The 26947-nt window shown below is 41.0% G+C and overlaps 1 protein-coding gene across 2 annotated transcripts in view; it reads right to left on the bottom strand.

Annotated features, from left to right (window-relative positions):
• LOC311272474 (SEC14-like protein 1) overlaps window positions 1–23577 on the bottom strand; it is a 32666-nt gene extending 9089 nt beyond the window's left edge. The window contains exons 1-9 of one of the 2 annotated variants that reach the window (XM_084378912.1): window positions 23132–23577; window positions 21085–21174; window positions 4822–4971; window positions 4548–4679; window positions 2722–2850; window positions 1891–2164; window positions 1492–1601; window positions 948–1137; window positions 119–207 (exon numbers count right to left, since the gene is read on the bottom strand). In XM_084378912.1, coding sequence (XP_084235038.1) covers window positions 119–207; window positions 948–1137; window positions 1492–1601; window positions 1891–2164; window positions 2722–2850; window positions 4548–4679; window positions 4822–4971; window positions 21085–21147 — 1137 coding nt within the window. In that variant the 5' untranslated portion in view covers window positions 21148–21174; window positions 23132–23577. The remainder of the gene's footprint in view (window positions 1–118; window positions 208–947; window positions 1138–1491; window positions 1602–1890; window positions 2165–2721; window positions 2851–4547; window positions 4680–4821; window positions 4972–21084; window positions 21175–23131) is intronic. The other variant, XM_084378913.1, reaches the window with a different exon arrangement.
• Window positions 23578–26947: the final 3370 nt, after the last annotated feature.

The following is a 26947-nucleotide window of genomic DNA, read 5'->3' as shown; positions in this document are numbered from 1 at the left end:
TGCCAGTGCACATTAATTCCCCAACCTGTAATCCAACCACCAACGGCCTGACCTATAAACTTATTGACCTACACTGTTACACACAAGCTAGAAGTGTGTTGCAACTTGTGTTACTTACATGTCTGAGAAGAGACTCTTCTCCAAGAGCACGGACAAGTCCTTTGGTGTCCATCTGGCCCAACCTCAGGATGTACAACGGACGACCATCTAGAAATAAAGAATAAAAAGGAATAAAGCAAATATTTACATGACGTATCACAGTATTTACATTTTGCAAGGCTTCATGTTACATGGAAAGATTTGCACAGTTTGCCTGTCTGTTCTTGTGTTGTCTAAGACCATAAGTGACAGTGTACACTGAGAAATGCTTTCATGTTTGGTCCCCGTCAATCCCTCACAAATAGAAAGACTGAAATGAGAAGATAAATTGTTCACTGATGTGGGAACATAAAAGTCCCATAAATCTGATTTATAGTGTCAACAGTTACTCTCTGTTCCAAAAAAGGAATCCGCAGCATGCAGCAGAGTATAGAATGTGACTTTGTGTGAGTGTGTAAGCTACTGGGGTAACCAAGTAGTGCCGACAAATTGGACTAATGTATAATTCACTTGCATGGCTAAAGGCTGTGGGTTTCTACGAATGACTTTAGATCAAGTGTGTGTGTGTGTGTGTGTGTGTGTGTGTGTGTGTGTGTGTGTGTGTGTGTGTGTGTGTGTGTGTAACTCGAGTCTGTACAGAACTGGAAGACTGAGATCTTCCTCCAGTTAACAGTGTAAGTATAGCCAGCTCTGACATATGTGTATGTGTGTTTGCTAATGTATGCACACGTGAGATTGTAGCATGTTTAAAAGTTCAACTGTCTTGAAGTATGGCCGTAGATGTAGATGGGATTTTTTTTTTTGGCTTACACAGAAAGCACACACTGGTTCCCTCTGTCAAGGCCTACCTCTATCATGGTGGTGCCAGCCCCCGGTGTAGTAGTCCTGGAGGACCTGTGGTGAGGTCCAGGTCTCCAGCAGGTAGTCCACCTGGTGCTGCTTCCTCCAGGTCAGCGACTGGCACAGGATCTCCCGGGCCTTGTCCATGTTGAAGTCCCTGGCGCGCAGGAAACGCAATATATGTTCGTCCTTAGGGATCTGGAAAGTAAGGGGAGTGTTTAGCTGTACTGGGTTTGTAAACAAATTAATGACAAAATAATAAAAGAACAAAACCTTTCACAGCTGTCACCACACTGCCAAGGTCACTGTAAATTGGCTAAATTAAATAGAATGCCAGCAAAAAACAGGTCAGTCAGCCATATAAGCATGTAAAAAGTTGCCTTCCCATCAGACTGAATATGAATCAAAACTTACTTCAACCTGACTTCGGTCATATCATGTCACTGATGATGATTACATTTGGAGGTGGACAGTAATGTCTTAGGTCATCATACTTCAAAATTCCTATTTTATTTTCATCATAATTACAAACACTGCCAAACACAACATTACCTTTCCCTTGTGTGTCTCCTGCAGCCATTTGCGAAGTCTGATTAGACAGCTCTCCTGCAGGGGGGTCAGGTCACCTAGGTAACGTTTGATATAGTCTGCATCCAACTTATCTGCAACACAAAAACACAAATCCTCCAATTAACATTATTCAGTCAAACACAAGGTGAATTAACATACGGTATACACCTTTAATGAAACCAAAACCACATAATGTTTTAATTTCTGTGTCAATTCAAAAAAATAATAACCACCTTTTTTAGAACTATTATCCCAATGTGCTTTTCCTCCATAACTAAGTAATTAGCCATGTTTAAAGTGCTACTTTAGTGTTAGTACAAAGATTTTCACAATTTGCAAGAAGTGATGGCCCTAATTTTTTAATCATCTGTTGGAACAGACCTTCAGGTGTACCGGCCAGGATATCTGTCAGGCTGTCTGCCTGAAGTGCGCTGTTGTCCTGCTTGGTGTCCTGAGAGCTGCTGTCCTTAGCGTCGGTGGGCAGCGGGATAGAAACAGCGGGTGTGACTGCGAGTTTGGGAAGGACTGGTGGGCTGGTGGCGAGGCTGGTTGGCCTGGGGAGAGGCAAGGGAAGGGAGGAGGGAGTCCAGCGTGGCACATGGGTGATCCCTTCATCTTCTAGCTCCTTCAGGTAGAACTCTATGATTTCTTTTCCCTGTGAGAAACACAAGTGAAGAAGAGTTACAGTTATAGCAAAATAGCGGAATAGGCTGTGAATTCAAGAAAATAAGATTGAAGAGAAGGGTTTGGAAGACAGACCAAACAATACTCCTAATACTATATCTTCAGATGTACTTCATTCAAACCAAGAAAGGCTAACCATTACCAACTAAAGTGTCAAGTAATGGAAACAGAGGGAGGAAATAAAGGGATGCATTCAACATTGCCCACATCCGTTCTGAACGAAGGCAGATGACTCACTGAATCCACAGCAGAAGACCCCTGTCCACTCAAAGAGATTATACAAGCTTATGTATGCAATTATAGCATGAGACGGACTGACTGACTCATGCTTTAGAAACACTGTAACACCTAACTTGATAAAATAGACTGATGCCAGTTCTCAATAATCCACACAGCACCCATAATGCTGCATTATGTAACCATCTCATCTGCTGTTAACTAATGTTTCTGTGCATACACAGAAAATACAAAGGAAACATGTACATGTAATGATTTGGTTTAACAGAACACACAGACACACACACACACCTTTTTGATACTGCTGGCGTACTGCTTCATAGCAATCTTTTCCACTGTACTCTCAAAGCCGAAGAAGGACTTGATGTCCAGACTCGCCGTCTGCTCAAAACACGTCCAGTCCTCATTGTCCGGATGAACCTGTACCAACACACAATAACATGCACTGTATAATATACTGTATACACATGCCGAAACAACATGTTCAGGTTACTATGGTAACCACACACCCAGCTTCATGGTGACGCACACAGAGAGCAATTTTCACTCTGTGCACTGTGAGTGGGAGTGTGTGTGTCAGTCTGTCCATACAAAATTAGCCAGTCCTTTACACATGAACAGTTGAACAGAGCTAAAAAGGACAGCGTGAAAATAGACAAGATAACACATGTTTCTGGTGTGCAAAGGTTATGAGAGGCGATGTTAAATGAACAGAGATTCTGTATTGGTGCTGGGCAATGTCAATAATATAAAGTTGAAAAATTTCCATCCGTCTTTCATTTGATTATAGCTCTGCTATTGCCACTCTATGGGTAAGGTGCTTGAGATGAAAATGTGTGTTTTATATGAATGTCCTGAGCCCAGGGCTGATCCTGAAATTTATTGATGGATTGTATCGGCGAAAATAAAGCTGATCAAAATCCAAAACATTCAGGTGGCAGCTGCTCATTTATAGCTTGCACTGTATAACCATGAGTGAGTGTTTTTGTAGTCCCAACAAGTCGAACAGAATGGTAGGTCTCTCTAGCAGGTAGCTTGAAGTCACTTTAATTCAGGAGCTGCAATTCAGTAAATTCAACCTTTATTCATATATCAATAATTTAAGCTCTTCAGCGTCATAGTTTTGAATCAGAACCTTCAGTATTTGGACCAAGAAGCTGGTCAGAAATACGGTGCGTCAGATTTCGTATGCTACATGTATTATTTCAGTAATAGGATCGACCTCAGAATCGGCAGATACCAGATATTAAAGGAGTCTGCTCGGGATCAGGGCCATATAATTTGACATCCCAAATAATTTGAACCCATTTTGATTCGGGCAACTACATCATTAAATTAACAAAGAAGTCAAGAGTTAAATGAATTCTGAAGGCACTGTGCTGGTAGCTTTATTACCCTTGGCTACCAAAATATTTCAGCTTTAGCCAGGTCCATTAGCTCTGTCTAATTGAGCTGTCCATTCTGGTTACCATTAGCACAGTGCGCTAAAGCACACAATAAGAACCTCTATGCGGCATTGGACCTAAAATTAGCACTCTAGTTGGTTGGAGGCTAATACGATGTGCTTGACCTCATTAACTCAGAGCACATCCATTCATGAATACGCAGATCTGAAGTTAGAGTTAAGCATGCAACGCACAGCGGGGTCAGGAGAAAAGCAAAGACATGCTGATTTCAGATCTGCATTTTAGCGTGGTTTGGCAGAAATTAAGGGGTACTGAATGATTCAGACAGAGATGGGCTGATACAGCGAGCAACATACTCAGTGCTAGTCATAACATGGCTTTCTCTGCAGGGAAGCAGGGAGGAGATTAGAGAAGGCACAAACATTAACATGGGTGTGCTGCTGGCCATTCAGCAGCTGAACAACTGCTTTTCAGAATGCGAGCATGTTTGCTCATTTGTCTGCGAAAATATACGTGTGGTTCTGTATATATACATATAGATGTGTGGTTCTGTATAATGCAATGGGCTGACTATGTCATGAAAACTGCCATGGTCAGGGTTTGATTTTCTCTTTGGGGCCATCTGTAATACAAATATACAGACTTGTGTGTTGTAAGCAGATTTTGGACACAACCTGCACTAAAGGAAACAAGGGTGTGAATGCTACTGACCGAATAGCAGCAGGTCTCATGGATGATGACCCTGTTGGAGAAGGTCTCATTATGGGACTCGATGTGAAGTGTCCTCTCATTTCGGTTCAGCGTGTTTTTCTGGATGAAGTAGACGTAGTCCACACCCGCAATCTGTAACACACACACACACACACACACACAGTTACAAGATACTAAATTGACATGAGACACCAAAATTAAACTTAAGGTTGCATTTTAAAAAACTACTGTATGTACCTAGAGCTAAAATGTAACACATACAAATGCATCATACCCTTTTGAGCAGGCGCGGGGCGTCAACATCCAAGGCACAGCGGCGCTCAATCTTTTGGGTAGAACCGTCCTCGCTGTTTTCCTCATCCACCACGTCACTCGCCACAAACATGGGGATGAGGTGACAGGTGGGGAACCGGCGCTCATAGGCCTGAAAAGAGGAAAGGAGACTTATCAGAATCATCAGCTGAAAAAGTGGTTTTCAATCTCGGGAGATATCTTTTAGGTTTCAAGTTTCATTCTAGCAAATGCAGTAGAAGAAAGACAGAGGTTTCAGTAAGTGCAGTGTCATCTCTCTCCATGCTGTGCAGAGGGAATAAATATCTGACAACAAAGCTTTAAAAAAAAAAAAAAAAAAACCTTATAAGAAGGGTTGTTACTGTATGTGGTCTACAGTGTATTAGTCAAGTAACTTGATGCTTTATCATTCTTTTCTACATAGCGTCACAGCAGCTCACCAAATTAAAAAAAACAAACTCTCGCTGGGCTGGTTAAATTTAAGGGTTAAAAGAAAAAAGAAACCTTATATGGCTGCTCATGTTCCATTTTGGTATTACAACAACACATTTTCTAATTCAAAAACAAGGTGTTTCAGCAGGGGGTAAAGTTTAAAACTGCCTCCTAAACATGGTATTCTGCATTTGGTTAAGATTTTATTTATAAAAGGCAATGCTGATGTTTAATTCAATAGGCATTACTGAAAGGCTCAGGATAAATACAGCCTAAAAATACCACACAGCAACAACGGGTTTTGTAATGCCAGCTCACATAAAATTCATTAGAAAAAGTTCACAGACTCCTAAAGTATGCAAGTATTGAGCTTAGAAGGACTGAAGAATCTGAATAGGTGGGCAGAGAATAGCTCTCTGCAGCAAACAAGTAAGAGGCAAAACAAAAGCTCCTTCAACTTTGCACCGTTCCAAACTTCTCTTGAGCTAAGCCACAGCAAAAATGGCCCTGACTCAACAAATGCACCTCTTAATTCCTTTACACAGAAAAGGGCTGGATAGACAATAAGCGGTGCTGAGCCCAGGTGCAACACTCCTGTCTCGCAATTATGTGTTCTTAAAATTTTGCATAACATTGACAACCTCAGCTCTTGTACAGAGGCCAGCCAGCTGTTATGCAACAAGGCTTCGGCTGGCATAATGTCAGCAGCAGCACCCATTTCTTCCTCTTCTTTATCGCTGCCATTCCATTCCTCCATCTTGGATCTGATTGCTGTGCTTGCAGAACTGGTACATCTAAAACACTACACCAGACAGTCAACAGCCAAGATTAAACTGAGTGATGTTCTTGATAGCGTGTACTGGAGACACAGCCAAAGTTAGTCATAACACTGAGCTGGTCTGAGGCGGTTATGTCATGTCTCCCAGCTGCGAAAACCAACCGCATATTTCCTCATTTTTAACATCTTGTATGAATCAATGTTTTTATCTATGAGTGAATGATGGAGATTTTACAAAGAAGCAGGGAAGAAAAGACATCAAGAAAGACGAGAGAAACTACCAAGATGTGGGCAATGTGACGGTACGATCACATCAGTTGCAAAACTTCCATCATCAAGGGGGACAAAGACTGGAATTAAACAGTATTGCTGAAAATAACAGTGCCTGAAAGATGAGAGCAGGGACAGATTGTGAGAGATCAACTGAACGAGTGAGTGCTGCTCACAAGACTTTTGGGGTCGGCTGAGTTGGTGTCAGCTGAGCCTCACTGATAAAAGAGCTGTGTTCTAAGGAGCAGAGGACAACCCATGTGTCTTGGAGCTTGTGCGAAAAAAACCCCAAACAGAAATCAATGTTACACATACACAAACCTAAGATAGAGCTTAAAATTCAACAAAGCACAACGGAAAGCTGAATATTTGACTATCAAGAACCACTTGTATCAATTGGTCTGACAATAAAACATTTTCATGTTTACACATAAAGAAACAAACACAAGAGTAGGTTGAGACTGTTTTGCATGTGGAACAGCAGCCTTTGTCCTCTGTCAGAGTAGGCAGTCAGTAGGGTTCAGCAGCTCCTGGCATACCGCTGCCAGGGCTACTCAGCTGCCCACTGTCCACTGACTGAGCGAATGCTGAGCTCTGTTTTTCTGCCCCGATGCTCTGGAACACTGGGCGCAGGCTTTGTACTGCCGTCAGCACAACAGCACTGACTGTAAACATCAGTTTCAACCATTAAAAACAACCACAGGTCAACAACAAACTCAACCTCAAATGCCATGTACAGTGAAAAACACCACCACTTTTCATTCAAACAATGGGCTTACATACTGTACGAAAACATAGGGTTCACTTCACATGAAACAGTAAACCATAAAGAGGAACAAAACGCCTCCATCAGAGCCTTGCTCTGCTTCATGAATAACAAACTAAATCAAACAAAAGGTACAACTTTAAGCGGCCTCTTGTGCACCGATAGCCCCCACTGTTTCAGTGTTAAAAACAGGAAACAGGAAGGTCAGGATACCAGGTTATTGCTCAACAAGGGAAGGGCATGCAGTTGGTTTCTCGAGATACATAGTGACCCAATCTGGTCACGCATCTGATCATTTGACTGACTTGGTTGTTAAAAATGTACTATTAATTGATGTCCAAAAATTCTCTGAATCAAACTAACAACTATGAAATTGGTCTGGACAACAGGCGTCAACAGGTGCCTTGTTCATTTTTTGGCCCTCCGATTGCTTGATTGACTTTGACTTTTGAAAGCATCTGTTGCACAGTTTTCATTTGACCTTGTTTTAGTCAACAAACCTTGACACTACAGTCCACCTAGGATGTGTCAGCTCATCTTTAACAGGATCTAGTCTACAGCCATCTTCTTTGACGCTCTCTATAAAACCAGTCACACGTCATGTTATTAAGTGTTCTGCAGACATGACCCAAAATACACAGATAAATGCAAATACAACAGTGTCAATATTCAGGTCATTTAACTTATCCAGGTAATTACTTGAGTCTATATTGACCTACAATCTAATGTTGCAAACAGTGTTGACACTGTATTTACTGAAAGAGTATCACAGAAAGACTAGGCGCAGATGACTTGGGGGATGGAGTGAAGCCCTAAAACCTGGTGATTAATCGGTTGAATTCAACCACAGATAATGGATTCAACATTGCCGGGTGTGTGCTTAACAAAAAGCTAACAACAATGAGCTGTGTACCTGAGAAATGTGTTGCTTTATTAACTTTATGGACATCCACACCAGATTTGACGTAATTTCTGAGTAAGCATCCAAAGCAGCAGTTTAAAAGCAAACACGGACCTGCCCTGTGGTCGGTGGCATGAGGAGCAGGCATTGATGACACATCAACCCAAACAGACATGGTAACCTAACTCCACCACGGTACATATTCATCCTGAAAGGCTTTATCACGCTAACACAGAGAACAAATAACAAAACCTTTTTCGTTGGGCAGCTGGAACAACTGTGCATGTATCCTCCAGTCACCATGGTGATACATTTGGACGGACACACCTCAATTGGCCAAGCCATGACTAACGGTTTCTGGAATTTGGCTGGGGATTTAATGTGCTTTCCATGGGGCGCATGAGAGAAATTGTAAAAAACAATACATGGTTATGTAATCCCTTCCTGCATACACTGAAAACATTTTCCCATTCGGGCAACAGGGAATGTGACTAAGGGCATGGGTATGGAAAACAAGATGTGTCTGGCTCAGGGAGGTAGCTTCAGGAAACCCAGGAGTTCCAAGGGGATTCATAATACATTTTAAGACTAGTACAAAGGGCTGCATGGTGCATGTATACGTGTGGAACGTACTACCGGGCAAGAAAACAAGAGCGCTGGCAGGCAGCCCAGCCATTATCTGGCTTGAACTTACGGCATAAATAAAGAAACTTAAATATAGTTGCAAGCATGATCCAAACAAATACAGGAAAAAAAGCTCTCTAGGACATACCAATGCTTTTTTTAGGTTTGAGTAATACCTCAACTTAACCTTCAACAAATTAAGTACATGAGAAGTGTTTTGGACATTTTTCAAAAAGGAATTCCTAATTATCTAATTCCAGCGCCTTTGTGGATGTGCTGCTTTTCTGTTTTATATCACTGTAAAGAGAACATCTCTGGGTCTGGGAAACTCCATTGAGCATTTTTCACAATTGTTCGATGTTTAATTGACCAGCCAAATAAATGGACAAAATGTGACAATTGCCATTAGCTGAAGATATAAAATAATGCTACTTTTTTTTACATTTATGCAAAAATCATTAAAAAATGTCTTACAGGAGATGTACGATATACAATTGGGAAGATAATTTATCAGCCTGAAATTGGGAAATTGATATTATTGGGTATTTATTGTATTAGTGAAATTTTAGCTGATTAATATCAATAATAATATGAAGCCAAATTGCTTTTGTGGACTTAACAAGGTCAGCATCTACACACTCTGACACAGTCAATGGCAGTATGTACCTTTACAGTTGGTTTGCTATCTGCCAATAAACACAGAGAGGAAGAAGAAGGAGAAGAAACCCAAGTGCTGCATGCAATACCAGTTTCACGAGGGTTCTGAAAAGAGGGAAAAAGTCTACGTGTTTTAACAACACATCTTAATAGAGCTACGGAATATTAAATCTGTCATCCTTGCTCTCGATATCTCAGCCTTTCTACCCCCAGGTGTGTATCATCTACAGGTTATGAACTTCTTTCTAAAATACAAAAATGTGAAATTATCGGTTATTTTCTATTTATCAATATCCACCATGAGAAGCAGGTAATTACCAGTTATTGGTAGGAGCAAGAATGAGTTTGCACTAAGCATTTGAATGGTTGACCTGGTTTCACTTGTACAGGCTGAGAGCAAAATTATATATTTACATCTACTGTAGGATATGTAGCACATTATTAGCCAACTACAATAAGTGTGCGGGAACACTTGCTGGTAACAATGCTGCTGGGTCATATTGATAGCCACAACACAAGACAGTCACAATAAATACGGGCCTACAAGATAAATGAACTGACATTTACAGCATAGGCATGCAAGAGCAGAATTTATTTGTAACTCTACATTTATTGTAAACTGTATATGCATGAAAAATTTGATGCAATGTTTCTATCCATGTACAAGGAAGTAGAGGGAGCCTCAAGTTCCAGAAACATGAACGTACTTGATAATAAATTATCTGGTACATCGGGTTTCAAACGGCTGTCGCATGGAGTTCAGTTACGCAACCAAAAACCACTACCACAAGGCTTCTCAGTATTTGTGAGAAGGACTGTTCTCCTGTTACTGTCAGACTGCAGCTCGTTGGGTGTGTTGCAGCTTAGATAATGCCCTTTTCTTATCTAGTCAATCCTTAAAGTGAGATGCAGGTCAATCTCTTATGGGTAAGATGAAAATCCTTGTCCTGTAGGTCTCCTAGGACCAACACTCTGACCGCAGAACACTTCCAACTTCCTCAGCAGCAGTGTCACATCTCTGGAGCTTATGAAAAAGGTTGTGTAATAGAGACAGCAGCCGCCCAGAGGTCAACCTCTGCTATTTTTATCAGCTGACTTTTCTGGCGCCCGGGAAAATAGGAACATTTTGGTCAGGAGCACTTTCAAGATTAAGATACTTGATGAGGACAGCTTAGAGATGAAGACCAAACATACCGCCAAACAAAAGAAAGTCGATACAGCTGCATCTCCAAAGTACTCATTCACAAGAAGGAGAGTAATTAATTTTATAAGAAAGCATTCTATTTAGTAGGTTCAATCATTTTAATGAGCAAACTATGCCATTTGTATCTCACACATGCAGTCTTGCTGATAAATGAGGCCCACTGTCAGACAACATTCATACAGCCATGCATTTAACTGCTGCTTTTATCCAAAGTAACTTACAAAAGGTGCATTAGGTGCATACATTGCTTTAAGTGCTAAATTCAGAACATTTTGCAACTAGAATACTATATAGTACTGTAATACAACTAGAATAACAGTAGAGAGCATAACTCGACAGTCCCTTTTAATTCAATCTAGACCTATTCAATAACAAACTCGATAGCCTAATATAATTCGTAAATTTTAAACAACCCATAACTGCTAAACTATAATTTATGCTCACCAGATCTAAAATCTGCGTCATATCGTGCTCACTCATAGATACCAGCCACCAAAATATGTATCTTCTCCCCATCAAAATCCATACAGTATTCCTTGAGAAATTAACGAAAATGTTGAAAAACAACATACAATGCTAAATTGCAATGGTAAAGAAAGTGAGAAAAAAATCCTGGAACCATCCCTTTATTTGGATCCATGCTTAAAGTTAATTAGGTCTATTCTGAGCCAAGACCTATCCTCCATCCAAAGGGTTTCATGGAAAGCTTCAGGGTTTTTTTTGTAGTCCATCGTTTTTGTGTAAAACCTACCAACCAACAAACAGACAGACAGACCGACACAGGTGAAACATAACCTCCTTGGCAGGGGTAATAACAGATAGAGGGAGGAAAAGGGAGATTTTTCTTTCATTTTTTTGATGGGCCAAGGTACAGTTTGAACAGGTGACTTTTCAGTTTGGCGACGGAAGATTTGTCGAGTTTCTGCTGTGAACATTGTGAAGCCAGGACTGCAAAGTGTCATGGTTCTTTTGAGCAGTTTATGAGTGTTCCTCATAGTGAGCAAGCTGAATGGCAGTGGTAAAGCGTAGAGGACAGGCTGGGGTGTATGTTTGACCATGTCCTGGATGGAGGATGGTTCAGCAGACAACCAACAACACTGGGAGTGCTGCCACACTTTAGGATTTCTCTGATGCTGTTCTCTGATTTTTCTCTGAAATGCCCAAACGCTTATTACATCACAAATACACAACACCCTTGACGTCAGATGCAAACAAACCGGGCATTGAGTGAGTGCTGCTGGCAGGGGTGTGACGTCATTAAGCCAATGTTTGTTGAAAAAATCATTATGGGCTCCCACCAACCACCTCAGGCAATCCAGGCCGCTGACCTGTTGGGAACGTCATTACAAAGGTTTAGATCAGACACCAGCCCAATCAAATATTTATATTTTCGTTGGGCATTGTCCGCAGTGCGTGTCCAAAAAATAAATTTGACATACTCAATGTTGCTTGCAAAGAGGATGTCAGGATGCTATTTGGTGGACACTCAGGGTCACAAGAACAGAGACCATCAGGCCTGCATACAAGTGATCCACTCCTGGCTGTCACTGGGCACCTGCAGGATTAAGTGCGGGCAAATGACAGATAACACATTCTTTCATGACAAGTTGTCTCACATACACCACCCGCTTCTGTAAATAATGGTCCTTACGCACAAGACCTTGCTGGTATTTGTTCACATAATATCAGGTGAACAGGTTATAGAGTGTGAGGTATAGAGAATGGCATATGGAGAGGAAAATTCCTCCTGGTTTTCATTTCAGAGAGCAAAGCTATAAACTCCAAACTAGGTCATTGACGAGGATGGGGGGGAGAGGAGGAGGGAAGTCACTGAACAGGCAGCTTGAAAATTCTGGGTTTCTTCTAACTAACTCGGATACACAGGGAAGTGTGAAAGACAAAACAAAAAAACCCAATGGTGTTACGTGATTACTTAAGATATATTATACATCAGAATATGTAGAGAAGACAGGTTATTCTGATTTATCAGGGTATGAGCAATGATCAGGAAGAAGGATAACGTCTCACCTTTTTTTTCCAGTCCAGCTATAGGATTGGATTTCATTTCCTTTCCTTTCCTGACATTTCAATTACTTTATTAATACAGTACAGTTAATACAGCTTCTCCAGAAACGTCACAGTTATCCAGTGCCAAAATCAAAACTATTTGTTTTGACTGTAATTTACGTTTTTTACTTGTGCACTTAACTGTGCCTTTTAAGAAACCTCATTACGTTTTAACATGCCGTGTTGTCAGGAAAAACATTTTAAAGTTTCATTTAAAAGACTGGGCCATTTCGGTACAACAGCCCAAGGAAATTAGGTATTTAAATAATAAATACAGACAAGTATCATGAGAAAATGATTTCACTAAAACATTCTGCTCCCAACCCCTAGTCATTTTTCAACATATGTCTGAATGGAATTCATATAAAGAACAAAACCAAATTCTGTGCAATTCACAGGCTTTACATGAAAACATTAACTAGTAGGTCATTGTCACCCAAAGCATTTTTTAATATTTCAATACTTAATAGTGAAAAACTGACCCTCACTTTAGCATCAACATTTACAGCTGTGTTCATATCCTTGCCATAGCTTTGGCTAGCTCAGTAGGACCTCAGATTGGTCCATTAAGCTTTTTAACAAGACTGGTTTCACTGCAACTCATGTCACTTTCTGACTCAATGTGTATAGACAAAGCATTTGAATAGGAAGCCGTCCATGTGAGCTTAAAAGAGGTGAAACCACTCCTGGGAAAACATCCTGTAATGTGTGCGCAGCCTTGTCCCTATTCTCCATAGCTGGACCAACCAGTTCAACACACTGCACTGCAACATGATAGGGGCCATGGACCCAGCCTCCAGTGTTTTTATAGCACTAAAACCTAGTTATTTGTACAGTGCTTAACAAGTATTTGTTCTATGGAAACAGACTTAAATGTTTTGAGCAGCTGCATCTAAGGAGAGAAATGAAAATGAAAGTGACTGTGATGTAAAAGGTACGTCATGGCAAATCAACAGTAATCAAAGCACTACCTATAAACAGGCATGATGAATATTTTCTCCACCCACCAGGTCAGCATCTGAGCGTAGGTGTAAACTGGATGTGTAGTAGGAGAAAGAACAAGCTCCTGATTGAACAGATGCAACAATAGAGCCTTTGGTCACTGCATGCCATATCACCCACTTCTCTCCGTCCAGTGATCTCACTACTACAGTGTGCATTGTAATGGCAGAGCTGCCTGGAACTACCAACTTGGAAAGAGGAGGGGGAAATTCTTCCAAGTACACAGACCTTATATAAATTCAACGGCCCAAATATTTGGTGGGCCACGCAATATGCTAAACTGTAGCACTGTAGGTTATGCATGCATGACTGGATATATGTACGCACCAGGGAATAGAAAGCAGCAGGACGACCATCTGTCGGCTATCAAAAAGTCATCACAGTAAAAACAAGAAATGCTGAACTGTATGCATTTTTGCTGGTGAAATGCTTACTGACACATAATTCTGTCAAAGTAAGCAGCTCATTAAAAGTTAGCTCATTAAAAAACATACAAGACCTGCTGAGAAATTGATGCTTCCAAATGATGAAATGGAGCAATGTCCAAGGACACATTTCAATGCCTGAGGACACTTTTCAGTGGGATTCATTTTGATTTAATCAAATCTGAATGCAGTATGGAATCTGCTTATTGAATACACAACCTTTTCCAGTCTCTTATCAAATCTATTAAGGTTTCGGTTTCAGCAACTATCACTAACAAATGTGACTGACATTTAGAGAACAAACAATAGAAATAAAAGAACAAAAGTGAAGACAACATCTGTAATGTTATATATGTAAAAATGATGTGAACACATTATCTCTTCAGACATTCAAGATGATAAACTGTGTCCATAAGTGTGCAGCCCTAATCATCACTCTCACTGGATCAAACCACTGCATACAAGTCTACGAGAATTCCTCACAAGCAACGGGGAACAGGAAACTGTAGCATTATTATTATCCGTCTTTACAGTAAGGGAAAGAGAAGTGCTGGCAGAGCATAATAACTGCCTGTTCTACCCCCACTGTTAAGAATCATTTTATTAGTTGTGATGAAACTCTTTTTGGTTTTGGGAAATGCTGCTCAAGATTCTTGAGCATCTTTTCATAGTAAGATTGAGATAATAGCCGTAAACATAGATTCAAACGAGGGGAGAGAGGAGGGCTGCATAACTGTTGATTTTTGATCACTGCTCTTTAGAAATTAACAGATTTCTCCGTGTGAGTATGGGATGTGTGGTGAGAATGTATACATAACTGAAGGGAAAAGAAATGTAATAGGGAAGGCTACTAAGTCTGTATGAGGGTTTACACACTGTCATATGATTTCAGATTAGTCCTGTCTCATGAAAGGTAGTGTTACCTTTCCGCTCTATTTGTGTGACAACACTCTTTTTGGATAAACATTAAAACCGCCACATTATCAGAAAAACACAGCAGCAGGCACACAGGCAAAGAATGTCATAGTATACTGTATACATCCTGTTAACGTCACAGAGCTGTCGCATTGATATGAGTCACTATCCATTGCCACACTGAAGCATAATTCAGTGTAAAATACAGTAAAGGGTCATTGTGTAAGAGAATGTGCGTACTCATTCATCTGTGTCTAGCAGGGTGAAGCAGTGTGGGGGTGGGGAGCTGTTCGGGCAGCATCTCGACCTTGCAGCAGGAAAGAGGGTGAATGAGTGTCCTGGTGATCAGTGAATGAAATCAGCTCCACAATTTTTTATAGGCTCTCAGAGTCACGTGGTGAGGGCGGTACAGTCCTTTATTAATGCCATTTGAAGCAGCACGCCGGACGATAAGCTCCTCTCCCCAAGGCAGGCCATAACTCTTCCCTGATTTTGGCACACAGCATCTAGCTGAGTAAGTGAATTACACACTGCAGGCAAAGCTCTGACAGATTCATTCAGAAGAGTGGATGGAAATTCTCTGAATCAGAAGAGACAGGTGCAATGCTGAGAAAAACTACCAAGGAGAAAATGGTACATAAACAGCTAAATCAGCAAACGTTTCACAGGAACAGGAATACTAAATATCCTTGTTGATATCAAATATCCCCTGTGGAGCTCTGTCTGAATAACTAGTATGAATAAAGTGTCATCAGGTTTCATTCTATTTGTCTGTGCTCTCTTTTGCAGGGGGCCCTGCTGCCATGCTAATAAGGATGGTGTGAATTGTTAAGATGACCCCATTTCTCTGTTCAGGCAAGGCTGACATGACGGTGAATCTATGCTTGTATGAGTATGCGGTTCTAGAATTGAGACCATTAGGAGAATACGAGCGACAGACAAGGAAGTAGCTCACAGACGGATTAAAACAATAGAATAACACCCGGGATGCTTCTGTGCCAGAGAATTGGGCTGCAAAAGCCTTAACCAGACCTGGCTGTAAGTGGGTCAGGACATGGTGGGACAGGATGTCACCCTGGCAAGGCCACTCTGCGCTTAGCCAGACTAGACAGAAAGAAGGGGGACAGCAGGATGAGCCAAGTTTAGAAACACTGGCTTGGCAGTAAACAGGCACAAAACAATCAACACAATCCGACACATAGAAAAACATGCTAGGGATGATCCACATATACTGTAGTCAGTTATAGGAGTCATGAGGAGCTCAAAGTAGTTCAGCTCCCAGCCATTATTCATACTCCTACAGCTGCTTCTTCAAACATAGTAAGCTAGCAATGCCACTTTGCTCCCACCCATTATTCAAGCAATGCTAGAGTGAGATTTTTTACCAAACTTTTAAAATATTCCACATCTTTTATACACCATTGGTATTATTAAACTTAAAGCCAGCAATACAGTTTAGCATCAGCTATACAACATCCAGCATTCACACCTATTTTGCATGATGGAAGCTCAAAATTAATTTTTAAACATTTCCTGTAATCAGCCATGATCCAGCATGAATGCTACTCTCATGTGGCTTGCTGACAGAGAATGTTGCATGAACCAGTTTTTGAGAGACTAGATAATTACAGAAAGCATGCTAAAATGCAGGTCAGAGCAGCGGCCTAAGACATATTAACAACAGCTGGTCAAGGTTTCTGTTAAAAACGGAATTCCACTGTTGGTCTTGTTTCTTTCACCTGCCTAAACACCTCATACATGAACTGTGACACAGAGTAGCTCATGGAACCCTGGATTATGAGACACAAACATTTTCAGTAATACACTGAGGGCCTCATTAATGAGCAACTTGTTATAGAGAGAACATGCCTCAGTCCACCTGTGAAGGAGGTGTTTGTAGTGCCCTATGTTAACTGTTGCTTTCACCTTAGGGAAACTATGTGTGGGCCCCACAAAAAGGGAAACTTTGAAATCCAGACACTCTGAAGTCGCACAGTTGTTTCCCAGAGGCTACTGTGTTGGTAGACAGAGCTAAGCCTAATAAGTGGCTGCTGCAGTCTGGGTCACTCTGCCTTACCCTTTCATTCTCTTCTTTTGGCCTCTCTTTTTGTGGCAGTTCAAAACAAATGCTTTTTTCAACATTACAAAGTTTGTCCAATGACACTTTTGTGATTGCTATTTCAAGACAATGTAATCTGTGTTTGAGACTTAGTCTGTTGCCATGAAAACATTTAGTATCCAAAGTATATGATTTGTTAACATTAATGCCACTGATAAAGAGGATTTGGTCACTAAGAAGGAAACATACCCTATTGCTGATGGTGCCAACAAGTCCAGCAGGAATTACACTACCATGGCACATCCTGTTCCTTCGCCCGTAGAAACTCTACTGGGACAGGGGCAGGACCAAAGCGCTTTGTCCTTGTGGATTAGCTACAGTCCCATACGTTTCCATGGAGCAGGTTAGGCTTCGATAGGCTTTGACTCACTTAATACCCCCTCTCTGCAGCATGCGTACTAATCTGGGAGTTTAGGAACTTTAGGGATAGTTATTGTCTTTTATGTTCAAGTGTAACAGACGGCATCAAGTTAGCAATTTTTTCCTATTCCAGGGCCAGCCAATTTTTTATTCCTGTTGCGGCTACTGAAGTCATTCTTCATGTGTGGATGTGTTCCAGAAGCAACTGTCCCTTCAGGCCTGAAACAACAGCGAGAGGGGTATTGTGTTGTGCTTTTGACATTCCTATGTGACTCCCCGAGGATAGACTAGAGGCTCTGAGACTGGACTGCTGCGATAATAGCAGTAACTGCATCGACTACATTTCCTGTTATTGAGATGCAGCAGCAGACTCATGGGACCGTGGCTGCTGCTGTACTTCCTTACTTCAGTGATACTCCACAAAAAAAAACAAACAAGCCAACTTTAGTAAAGGTCAATACAAGAACACAAGTGTATTTGGGTGCTTTTGGGGCTGCTCGTACAAACCCAATAAGCTGTTGTTGGTACACAGCTATCGACTGGCACAGCTCTCGGAAGGATGAGACTGCTGTTGACCGAGTTAACGTTATCTACAAAGGAAGTTCAGAATTTCCTATTAGGGTACATACTGAAGATGCTATGATGTGCATTTTACTCTGGCACCATTCTAATTTAGTCAGTACTTTCAGGCGTTGGCCTCTTGACATGCAATCCTCAACATCAGGCGTTCCTGCAATAAATCACTTAGTGGAACATTTCAGCAGAAGCTTTAATTAAGTGTCATGTCTAGTCCTGTCATGTTTACTTTTTGTTGTTGTACGCCTTTTATCACTCTTGCATTCTCAAAGCACTTTCCAATAGCCACTAGTCAACTGTAAACAAGTTCAGTAACCGCACCCAATGACGCCCAAGTTTTTTAAATGGATTATCTTGCTTTATTAATGTCCATATTACAGTACACTTGATTGTCTTTAAATTCAATTTTAGATCAATCAATTGTATTAAGATAAAGTATGTCATAATTGTTGCAGTTAAAAACACAGACTGTAAAACCATTAACTGTTAGGTTTAAAGAAGACTGTCAAATGTGCCAAAAGCTGTCAACAGCGGGAATACTGGGAATACAGTGTTCAAAGAAGGGTACAATAACAACTGCAGAACAAAAACAGCTGAGGGGCATCTGAGATCCAAGCATGACTTATGCAACGGTACATTCAAGCCACGGCAGTGTTAGCCAGAGGTTGAAATACTTTAATAGCACCTGTCAGTGGGCCGCGTGGTTCCTCAAGACCGAGTAAAGAGAGGCTGGATTTCATTTAGACTAAGAGAATGCATTCAAAGACATAAACAGAGGAATGTAGAGCCTTGGTTTTCATTCTCAGGAGAGTAAATGGGATTTCAAAGCACTGACAGTATCCAAACAACACAGTCAAGAGGAGAGAACACCAAATTCCTCAAAGCTAAATGTCAAATATAATCCCCCAACAGACGAAAGGGAGAAGCCATTACTGGCAAATTTTCAGAAGCCTCTGACAGAGGAATAACAGGGTTGAACTGAGTTATATTGCCCAATCAAGTAATGTGTATTATTATCTGCATGATACTTAGGCCTGACTGAACTATATGTATGCCTCATACACACCAAAAGTAAAAGCACTCTTGACATTAAGCAGCTCATTCTTGTTAACACAGTACATAAACAGTACACTGACTATGTCAATGCTTACTGGTGGTTTCCCACAAATACAGGATGTTGTTACACTTCTATGCTGCAATGGTGACAGGCCTGCTATAGAGGAAGTGAGAGGGTTGAGATTTCACTGGGTTTTCAATAAAAAGAGCCAGCAAGTGTTGTGACGCACCATTAAGTCTGCTCTGCAGTGTCTGCAAAAATACTCACTGCAGAGAAAAGTCACAAGTAAGGAGAATAATCCAAATGCACCAAACTCAGTTTCAAACTGACTGAAATGTACATTTGATTCTTTATTCACAACAAAGTCCGACCACATTGCTTGTGTCTTAACCATTATATTATACATCGCAAAGCAAACATTGTCTTTTCTATCCAACTTTTAACATACACCTTATCCATTGCTGACCTATTTAATAAAAAAACACAAAGGGCAACTCCATTAGTTTTCCAAAAGTAGGCCTGTTTCATCCACAAAAAGCCTGGGAGGTAGGTCATCTCCAGCTTACAAATCGTGCAAGTCAGCTTTGTTATTATCACCGTTTCCCCCTCTTCAGCTGCATGTGTAAACCCAGGTGTGTAGGTACCAGCCTTCTATTTATAGTCAGCTGTTCGCCCAGTGCTCAATCCAGTCTGTGCTAAGCAGATTTAGTCTTACTGCATCCTATTTCTTGTCGGTGTAGAAAGCTGATTTCCATTTAAAGAAAGCAGCACCTGTCTGAACCGTGCCACGCTAATGACATGACAGGCTGCTAAAAGGAAGTATTTCCTAACTAATCTACAGACGATCAGAGGTCATTTAAATGAATAATTCAGGAGCAGCCACACATTGGTGAAATCTTTTGACTAGTTAGACGGTTAGGCTGAAATCATGGGTTGCATAATCAGTTCAGGACTCTGCAGGCGTGCTCTCACACCACAAACAGCAGCTGAGGTCAAAACATTGCTGAGTAAATTATCCGTCCACTGTGTGATTAGTATAGCATCATACACCGTAGCCTGTTATCCTTTTCTTTTAGACTGTATTTTAAAATACTAGATCTCACTTAAACACAAGTGTGGAAACAAACGGATAATCTATTCTCTCATATTCTTCCACACGCCCAGTGTCAGCATTAAACTACGGTAGGAAGAGACAATACACTACAGGGACTCAATCTGCATTTTCTATTTGCTGGTAGCTGGAGCATTTAACCACTGAATCTGCCATAACTGTCCTACAGCACAAAATTTTAAGCAGCAAAAGCATACTAAGAACACTGTTGAGAGGGCCATTTGAAAAAAAAAGAAAAAAGAGAGGGATATGCAAACCCACAGTCCCTCTCTCTGCACTCAACACTGGCACTCATGCTTGAAAGGGAACAAAAACATGCTGCAAAGCAGTTGCTAAAAGCAATTCAAGGAAAGCACTGAATTTTTTACACTGCAAATGGTCTACCATCACCAAGTCTGTGGCAGGACCCCTGTTTGACATAACAGCACAGCTATGTTGTATATTCAGATGCTGAGTGTGCAGATGTACAACACAATAATTTTACACCTTAGTGAACAAAGGACAGGTGTTAAACCTTGAGATGACAGAAAGCTAGGTGCTATTTCACTAGCCCACATGACCTAAGAGAAACTGTGTGCGCGATGTGTGTCGGGGGAGTATAGCCTCTTCATCTACACAGATAATCACTGGTGTCCTTGTTTTTCATATTTCAACTGGAAAGATGTCTTTAAGACACCTCTCTCATTGTAGTGTTGCTGCAGGTCTTTCAGATCACTAAAACAAAATTGACAGTGCAGTGAGCAAACACCTGCTTCAAACTTGCCATGAACATTAGAATAATAATGTGGGAACACATTTGCCTTCACCATTTTGGTTCTGTGAGCCAATCACATGCAAGCTGTGTAATTCATTCAACGACTCCTTTTTTCTGGGGGTGACCTCTGAAGCGCCCACCAGCCAGCATTACATAACGCTGCATCTACGAAATTGCAATATTCATGTGGCCACAGGGCTGACTGCGAGTACAGGTAAAGACACTTACCGCCATCACCAGCTCAAAGGGATGCTTGTACACCCGCACGGGTGACTGATACTTCTGCACCATGGTGGGGATTACAGTAACACCAACAACCTGAACAAAAATGAGAAGAGATCGATCAGAAAAGAAAGAACACGCTATCAGAGCTGCAATGATTAGTTGTCAATCAAGCGTCAACTTTATAATTAAGACTAATCAGTTTGAGTAATTTCTTCAAGTAAAAAAAGTCGAAATTCTCAGATTCCAGCTTCTTAAGTGTGAATATTTCCTTTTTTCTTTACTCCTCTATGAGAGTAAACCGAGTATCTCTGAATTTAAGGACATTGTATTGGGCTGTGGGAAACGCTGATCGACATTTTCCCCATTTTAAAAGGACCAAACAATTAATTGATTAATCGAGAAAATAATCAACAGATCAAGCAACAATGAAACCAATTGTAGTTTCAGCCCTAAACTCTATAATCGCAAGCATTTGTGAAAGATAAAAAGCTGATACAAGGGGCTGCATTTCATTCAGTCTTGGCATCACCAAAATAACTGTGTGCCGAGTGCCGAAATGGCAACATTATAGCTGCATCTGCCCCTGCGACAGGACACACAGCATGTAATTACGCAAAGGTGTGTTTTTGGCACACTGCTTGAGTGATGCCAGGTGCTTGTGTGTGACTGTGTGTGCTGGCAAGCAGCCCTATGAACTACAAAACCATGTATAGTGATGGGCTGTGGAGGGGAACTCTCCTGAGCCATGACCGAGGAGCTCACTGATCAATGGATGCAGCATTTCCCGCTCATTTATCAAACAGACTGTCCCCCTGCAATGGCTGTTCACTGCAAACTACTGGGGCTAAAACTAAGCCAAGACCATCTAACATCTCTGCAGAAGCTCAGGTCACAGCTACACACCACATACTGCATAATGATAATAAAAAAAGGGGCAGGAGCTGCTCATTCTTTATCATGTAAACAGTACATTCCACATAATGGAGCATTTGGGCAGAGGCTAGAGAAAAGGATGAGACAGAGTCAAAACATATGCATCAAAGGAATCTTCTAGTCAGGTTAACATGAATGCGTAAAAAAAAGACTGATGCCCAATCTGTATGTTTTCATGAAAAACAAACAATGTGGAGTACAGACAGGGTTCTGCTAACTCCAGGCAATTTAGGAGAGGTGCAAAGTAAAGTGGAACTTCATGTTCTGTGTGTTCAGCATGCTGACACATGCCTGTTACTCCAGCTATGCAGTGATGGGTGCATGGCTGCAAGGAGGGGTGTGAGCTAACGTCCCAGCACTACTTACAGAGGGATCAGGGAAGACAGACTAATAATAACCGGGCGACACAGAATACAAACAGGTCGCCACAGTCTTCCTCTCTAAAACAACACATATCTAACGTTTGCTACTGCAGCACATTATTACCGTCATGCTTCAGGATCTGTCAGCAACTTCGGAGAAACGTCAAAACAAGACATTAACGTTAGTTAAAAGCAGCGGTGTTCATTAAAAGACCTCAGGTGGCACACGTTCAAAAACCACAAAGCATCCAGCGAACAAACCGTTCAGCACAATGGTGTGTTTACTGAATGCTTTGTCTCTCTCTGAATACCTGGCGTGATAAGCATCAGTTAATAAGGTATCCCATTATTGTTTCGAGTGTTTGTGTTTTGGTGTGTTATTTCCTCAGGCTATCCTAGTGGTACATTTAACTAATGCCTCGTGTTTTAACTGCTTTCGTTCTTTCAGTCTTCTCCTCTGATGTACGTTAACAAGAGTCGGCTCAAGCGTTTGACAGTTAAACCGACTCACGTCTGGACAAACAAAATGCTTGTAGTTAATCTCTAAATGTTATTTTGCTAGTCAAAGATGAAAAAGAAACTGACAAGCAGCTATTGTTATTTTAACACAACCACCTTGATAGTGTTTAACAACACTTGCCACGCCGACTTGTTAACGTTAGCTTACACAACAGTGTCGGCTAAGCCCACAAGCTAGCGCTAACTTTACAAATCGCTGTTAACTAGATGACATACAAATCAAAACTGGTGCTTACCGGTGGATCAAAGAACTAAATAAACGGAGGTTGGTTCAGTCTGGTTAGTCGTTGTTTCTCCTGAAAGGGCTATCCGAGTAAACTCTTGCCATTCCCCTCCTCGGCTCCTCACTTCGCCGGGTCCGGATGGTAAACTGAAACCAGAAGCTAACGATAGTTAGCTGTGTTGTGCTAGCTGGTCATGTAGCCGGCGTAAGGAGAGAAAGCTAGCCGCAGGACAGTCCCCCTGATAGCCCAACACTGACTGGCAGAGTCGCAGGGGTGATATACTAAATGTGCTCAACAGTCCACTGTTCAATCTCGCCGAAACGGATGAAGTGTCGGTGCAGGAGGACAGTATCCTCTCTCATACTCTCCTCCTCCTCTCTAAGTCATGCCTGTGATGCCATCGCTCCTCCCCGTTTCTCTGAGCTCAGTTTTTTTCCACCTCTCAGGGCAGCGCAGGCTGTCGTGTTCACAAAATCCTGTCTGACCACATCTGTTCAAGTGAAGGACAGGCACCAAGGGACGGTCCTCTCTAAGCAAAGCAAATAACCAGGGGAAAGGAGAGTACAGCTAAAGCCATGACAGCATTGTTTTATTAAAAAAAATAACTTAATAGTGCCGCCGTTATAAACAGTGTGCACAGATTATTTGTAGTTTGATTTTGCTCAGCAGATTAATATCCAGCGCAGTGTGATGAATGTTGCGTGTCTGTAGATCACGGCACAGATTTACTGAGTCACCAGGGGGAAACTATGTGACACTGACATTTCACAAAAAAAGGTAAGGTCCATAGTCGACACTGAGGGTGACGTCGACCTACTTAAAGGGTAAGGCCACCAATTTTAGACATTAAAGTGTGTTTACAGGTTTTGGGGAGTACTAATGCCTTAATGGCTCCAGATGAAGCTGTATGTAATCTGATGAATTGCAGTGATGTCACTCAGTGGCAAAATTGCATCATGGATAATGTAGGCACCAGGTTTTGAAAAGCAGTCCACTGGTCTCCCGTTGTACTCCTGCAACACTGTTGGACTCATTATCGTCACAAACAAAATGTTAAAAACTGATATAGCAGAAAAAGAGATATCGCCTTTTTCATTCAAATCCATCTTCTTCCTTTTCAATTCTGGTGCCTACATTTACCCACAATGCAATTAAGCCACTGAGTGACATCACTGGAGGCAATGTTTCAGATTACATGCAGCTTCCTCTGGAGCCACAGATGGCTTTATAATGCCTTTATTCGCCATATGCAGTAGTACTGCCCAAGACCTGTAAACACATTTTCATGTGTAAAATTGGTGGAGTTACCCTTTAAAGGGGCATTACAGTGATTTAGATTTTTTTCGGCTTTCGGTCCCGTCGTAATCTAACCTTTACATTTAACATCAGTGTACATTTTCTCCAAATGAGACACATCTTTGTTTATGAAAATGCTCCAACCTTATTTGTATCTCTTGAGTTAGAGTTTAGAGCTTTACTTATAAGATGATGGAAAGCAAGTTTTTTGTTTGTTTGTTTTTTTAGCTGTACAAGATGATATGAAGTGGTGTGTCTTTCCCAGAGGAGCATCTTTGGTTTCAACTCCCCTTACAAATGTGTGACCTTGGCGAGCTACTAAACCCCCAAGTACCTTGTGTAAATGGAGACATTCCATAGGTAATCAACGCTTGTGTTGAAATCTGATAGTTACTGTATCACTGACATGTACAACGAGTAGAGTTAACAAGTCATCTTGTATATGAACCAGCTAATTCACACAGCTGAAACACAAGACCTCTGCTGTTGTAAACCTTTAAACAGGAGTTAATTGTAAAACGTTTCCTTGCAAGCCACCCGTATTAGAATAATAAATGTAAAAACTAAAAAAATAAAGCAAGCAATTTATCAATTAACACATTAATACATGTAGAAGTATAGACCAAAACATTTGTATAAGCTGTAAGATGTCTTCATTTCAAACTGCTTCCTCTGTTGTTGCACAAATATGTCTGGACTTTGCTGTGGCCTGTAAGCTTATGTGTAGTTCTCAGAGTTAAATACACTCACATCCTAATTATGTAAGCGGTTTAGCAGCGATGGCGGTGGATGATAGCATTAAGGCGATTGTGTTTCAAAGGGCATGCTAGTTGAGTTTGTACAGCTTAAACAAAGGTCTGCAACAACACCAAATGTTAAAGAACAACAGCAATAACAATAACAAAAGTGATTGTAAGGTTGCACAAGGTCTGACTGGACAATTTGTCCATGGAGAAAGTGATCCCCCACTGGGATTCCATTATAAAACAGTAAAACTTACGGTGGCCCTGGAAGTCAAAACACAACAACATTTGTTGTTGTGCTTTGCCAAATGTTGTTGTTTTTGGTTAAATGTTGTGTTTTGTGAAATGTTGTTGTGTTTTGGTAAACATTGTTGTGTTTTGACCCTCAGGGCCACCGTAAATACATCATTATACCCTTACTATGAAAACAGGCTGTGCCAGTAAATACCACAGCTTTGGTTTAGATTGAATCAAGGTCACAAAAGGTCATCATGTAGTGTGTTGTTCAGTGGTTCAGTGATTTTCACTTGGGCACATAAACACAACATATGTATCATTAAGAGGAGTGACATCTCGTGTTCATATACGATTCTTCTTCACAGCATCATTCCCTTTTCTCTTGTATTACTATTCTCTTTACTACCTGCACCTTCAACTGTCCGATTAATGCAGGAAGCAGGGAAGTCATGTTTATACATCATTACATGAGGTGCATGCAACCATCTGGAAGTCTTGTCCTCAGTGTGCTTGGTTGTTGGAAATACTATACATGGTGAGTTCAAGACCTGTGAAGGATCTTTCAAAAGCAAAGATACTTATTCATGATGGCTTAATGTATATATCTCAATGAGAGTCATTTGGAGAACAAAAACTGTCAACAGGTGCTTGCATATTTTTTTTTAATTTGCTGTGCAGTTTGTGACCTTTCAAGAAGACAAAAGAAAATATTGCATGTTTGTATTGAAAAATAAATGATCCATGGTATCACCTTTTGAACATTTTAAATGGATGTGTGCTGTCCCCTAGTGGACAATGGCTGCATCTACAACAACATGGATTTAAGAAGGTTATAGAAATAATGAGTTCAACTGTCATTCCTTTATGTCATCATTTCTGAGGTGTCACCTCTCTTTCCTATCATAAATGATCATCTTCAATCCACTTTACCTGTTTTTACTCTCTCTGCTGTTTTCGCTGTCTCAACTGCCAGTGTCAAGGCCCTGTCTACACCCATCCACACTCCATCACTCAGTCTTAAACCAGTTTATGTTTGTAGTCATGCTTGCACCGTGGTTACAAGAATGACAGTGTTGGTTTATCCACCAACCTCAATATTTATTAGACAGATTAGACAGATCCCCTGACTTTCATTAAATGCCACCGGTGGGTTCGAGTTTCAATTTATTCAGTGAAATTTATCTGTTGGTGTAAGAGACATTCATGACTCCAGACTAGTGCCATGAACAGGTTGGCATTAGTGGTTTGAGGTAAAAATGTCTAAGCAATTATTGGATTGGATTGCTATGACATTTGGTGCAGACATTCATAATCCCCTCAGGATGACTTGTAATAACTCTGGTGATTCATTCAAGCTCAGTTTTATCTAATACTTTATCTAATAGCCTCAGCTAGCTTATACTTTACTTTAAGGACCAGTTACCGAATGTTAGCATGCTAACACACTAAAGTATGGTGAACATGGAAAACATCAGTATGTTTTTGTAAGCATGTTAGCATTTAGCTCAAATCCCCACTTTGCCAAGTGCCTCACAGAGCTGCCAGCATGACT

The sequence above is a fragment of the Pagrus pagrus genome, assembly GCF_965226575.1.
Source record: "Pagrus pagrus genome assembly, chromosome: 2".
Lineage (NCBI taxonomy): Eukaryota > Metazoa > Chordata > Actinopteri > Spariformes > Sparidae > Pagrus > Pagrus pagrus.
Note: the sequence above shows the minus strand (reverse complement) of the source record. Positions and strands in the feature narration are given on the sequence as shown.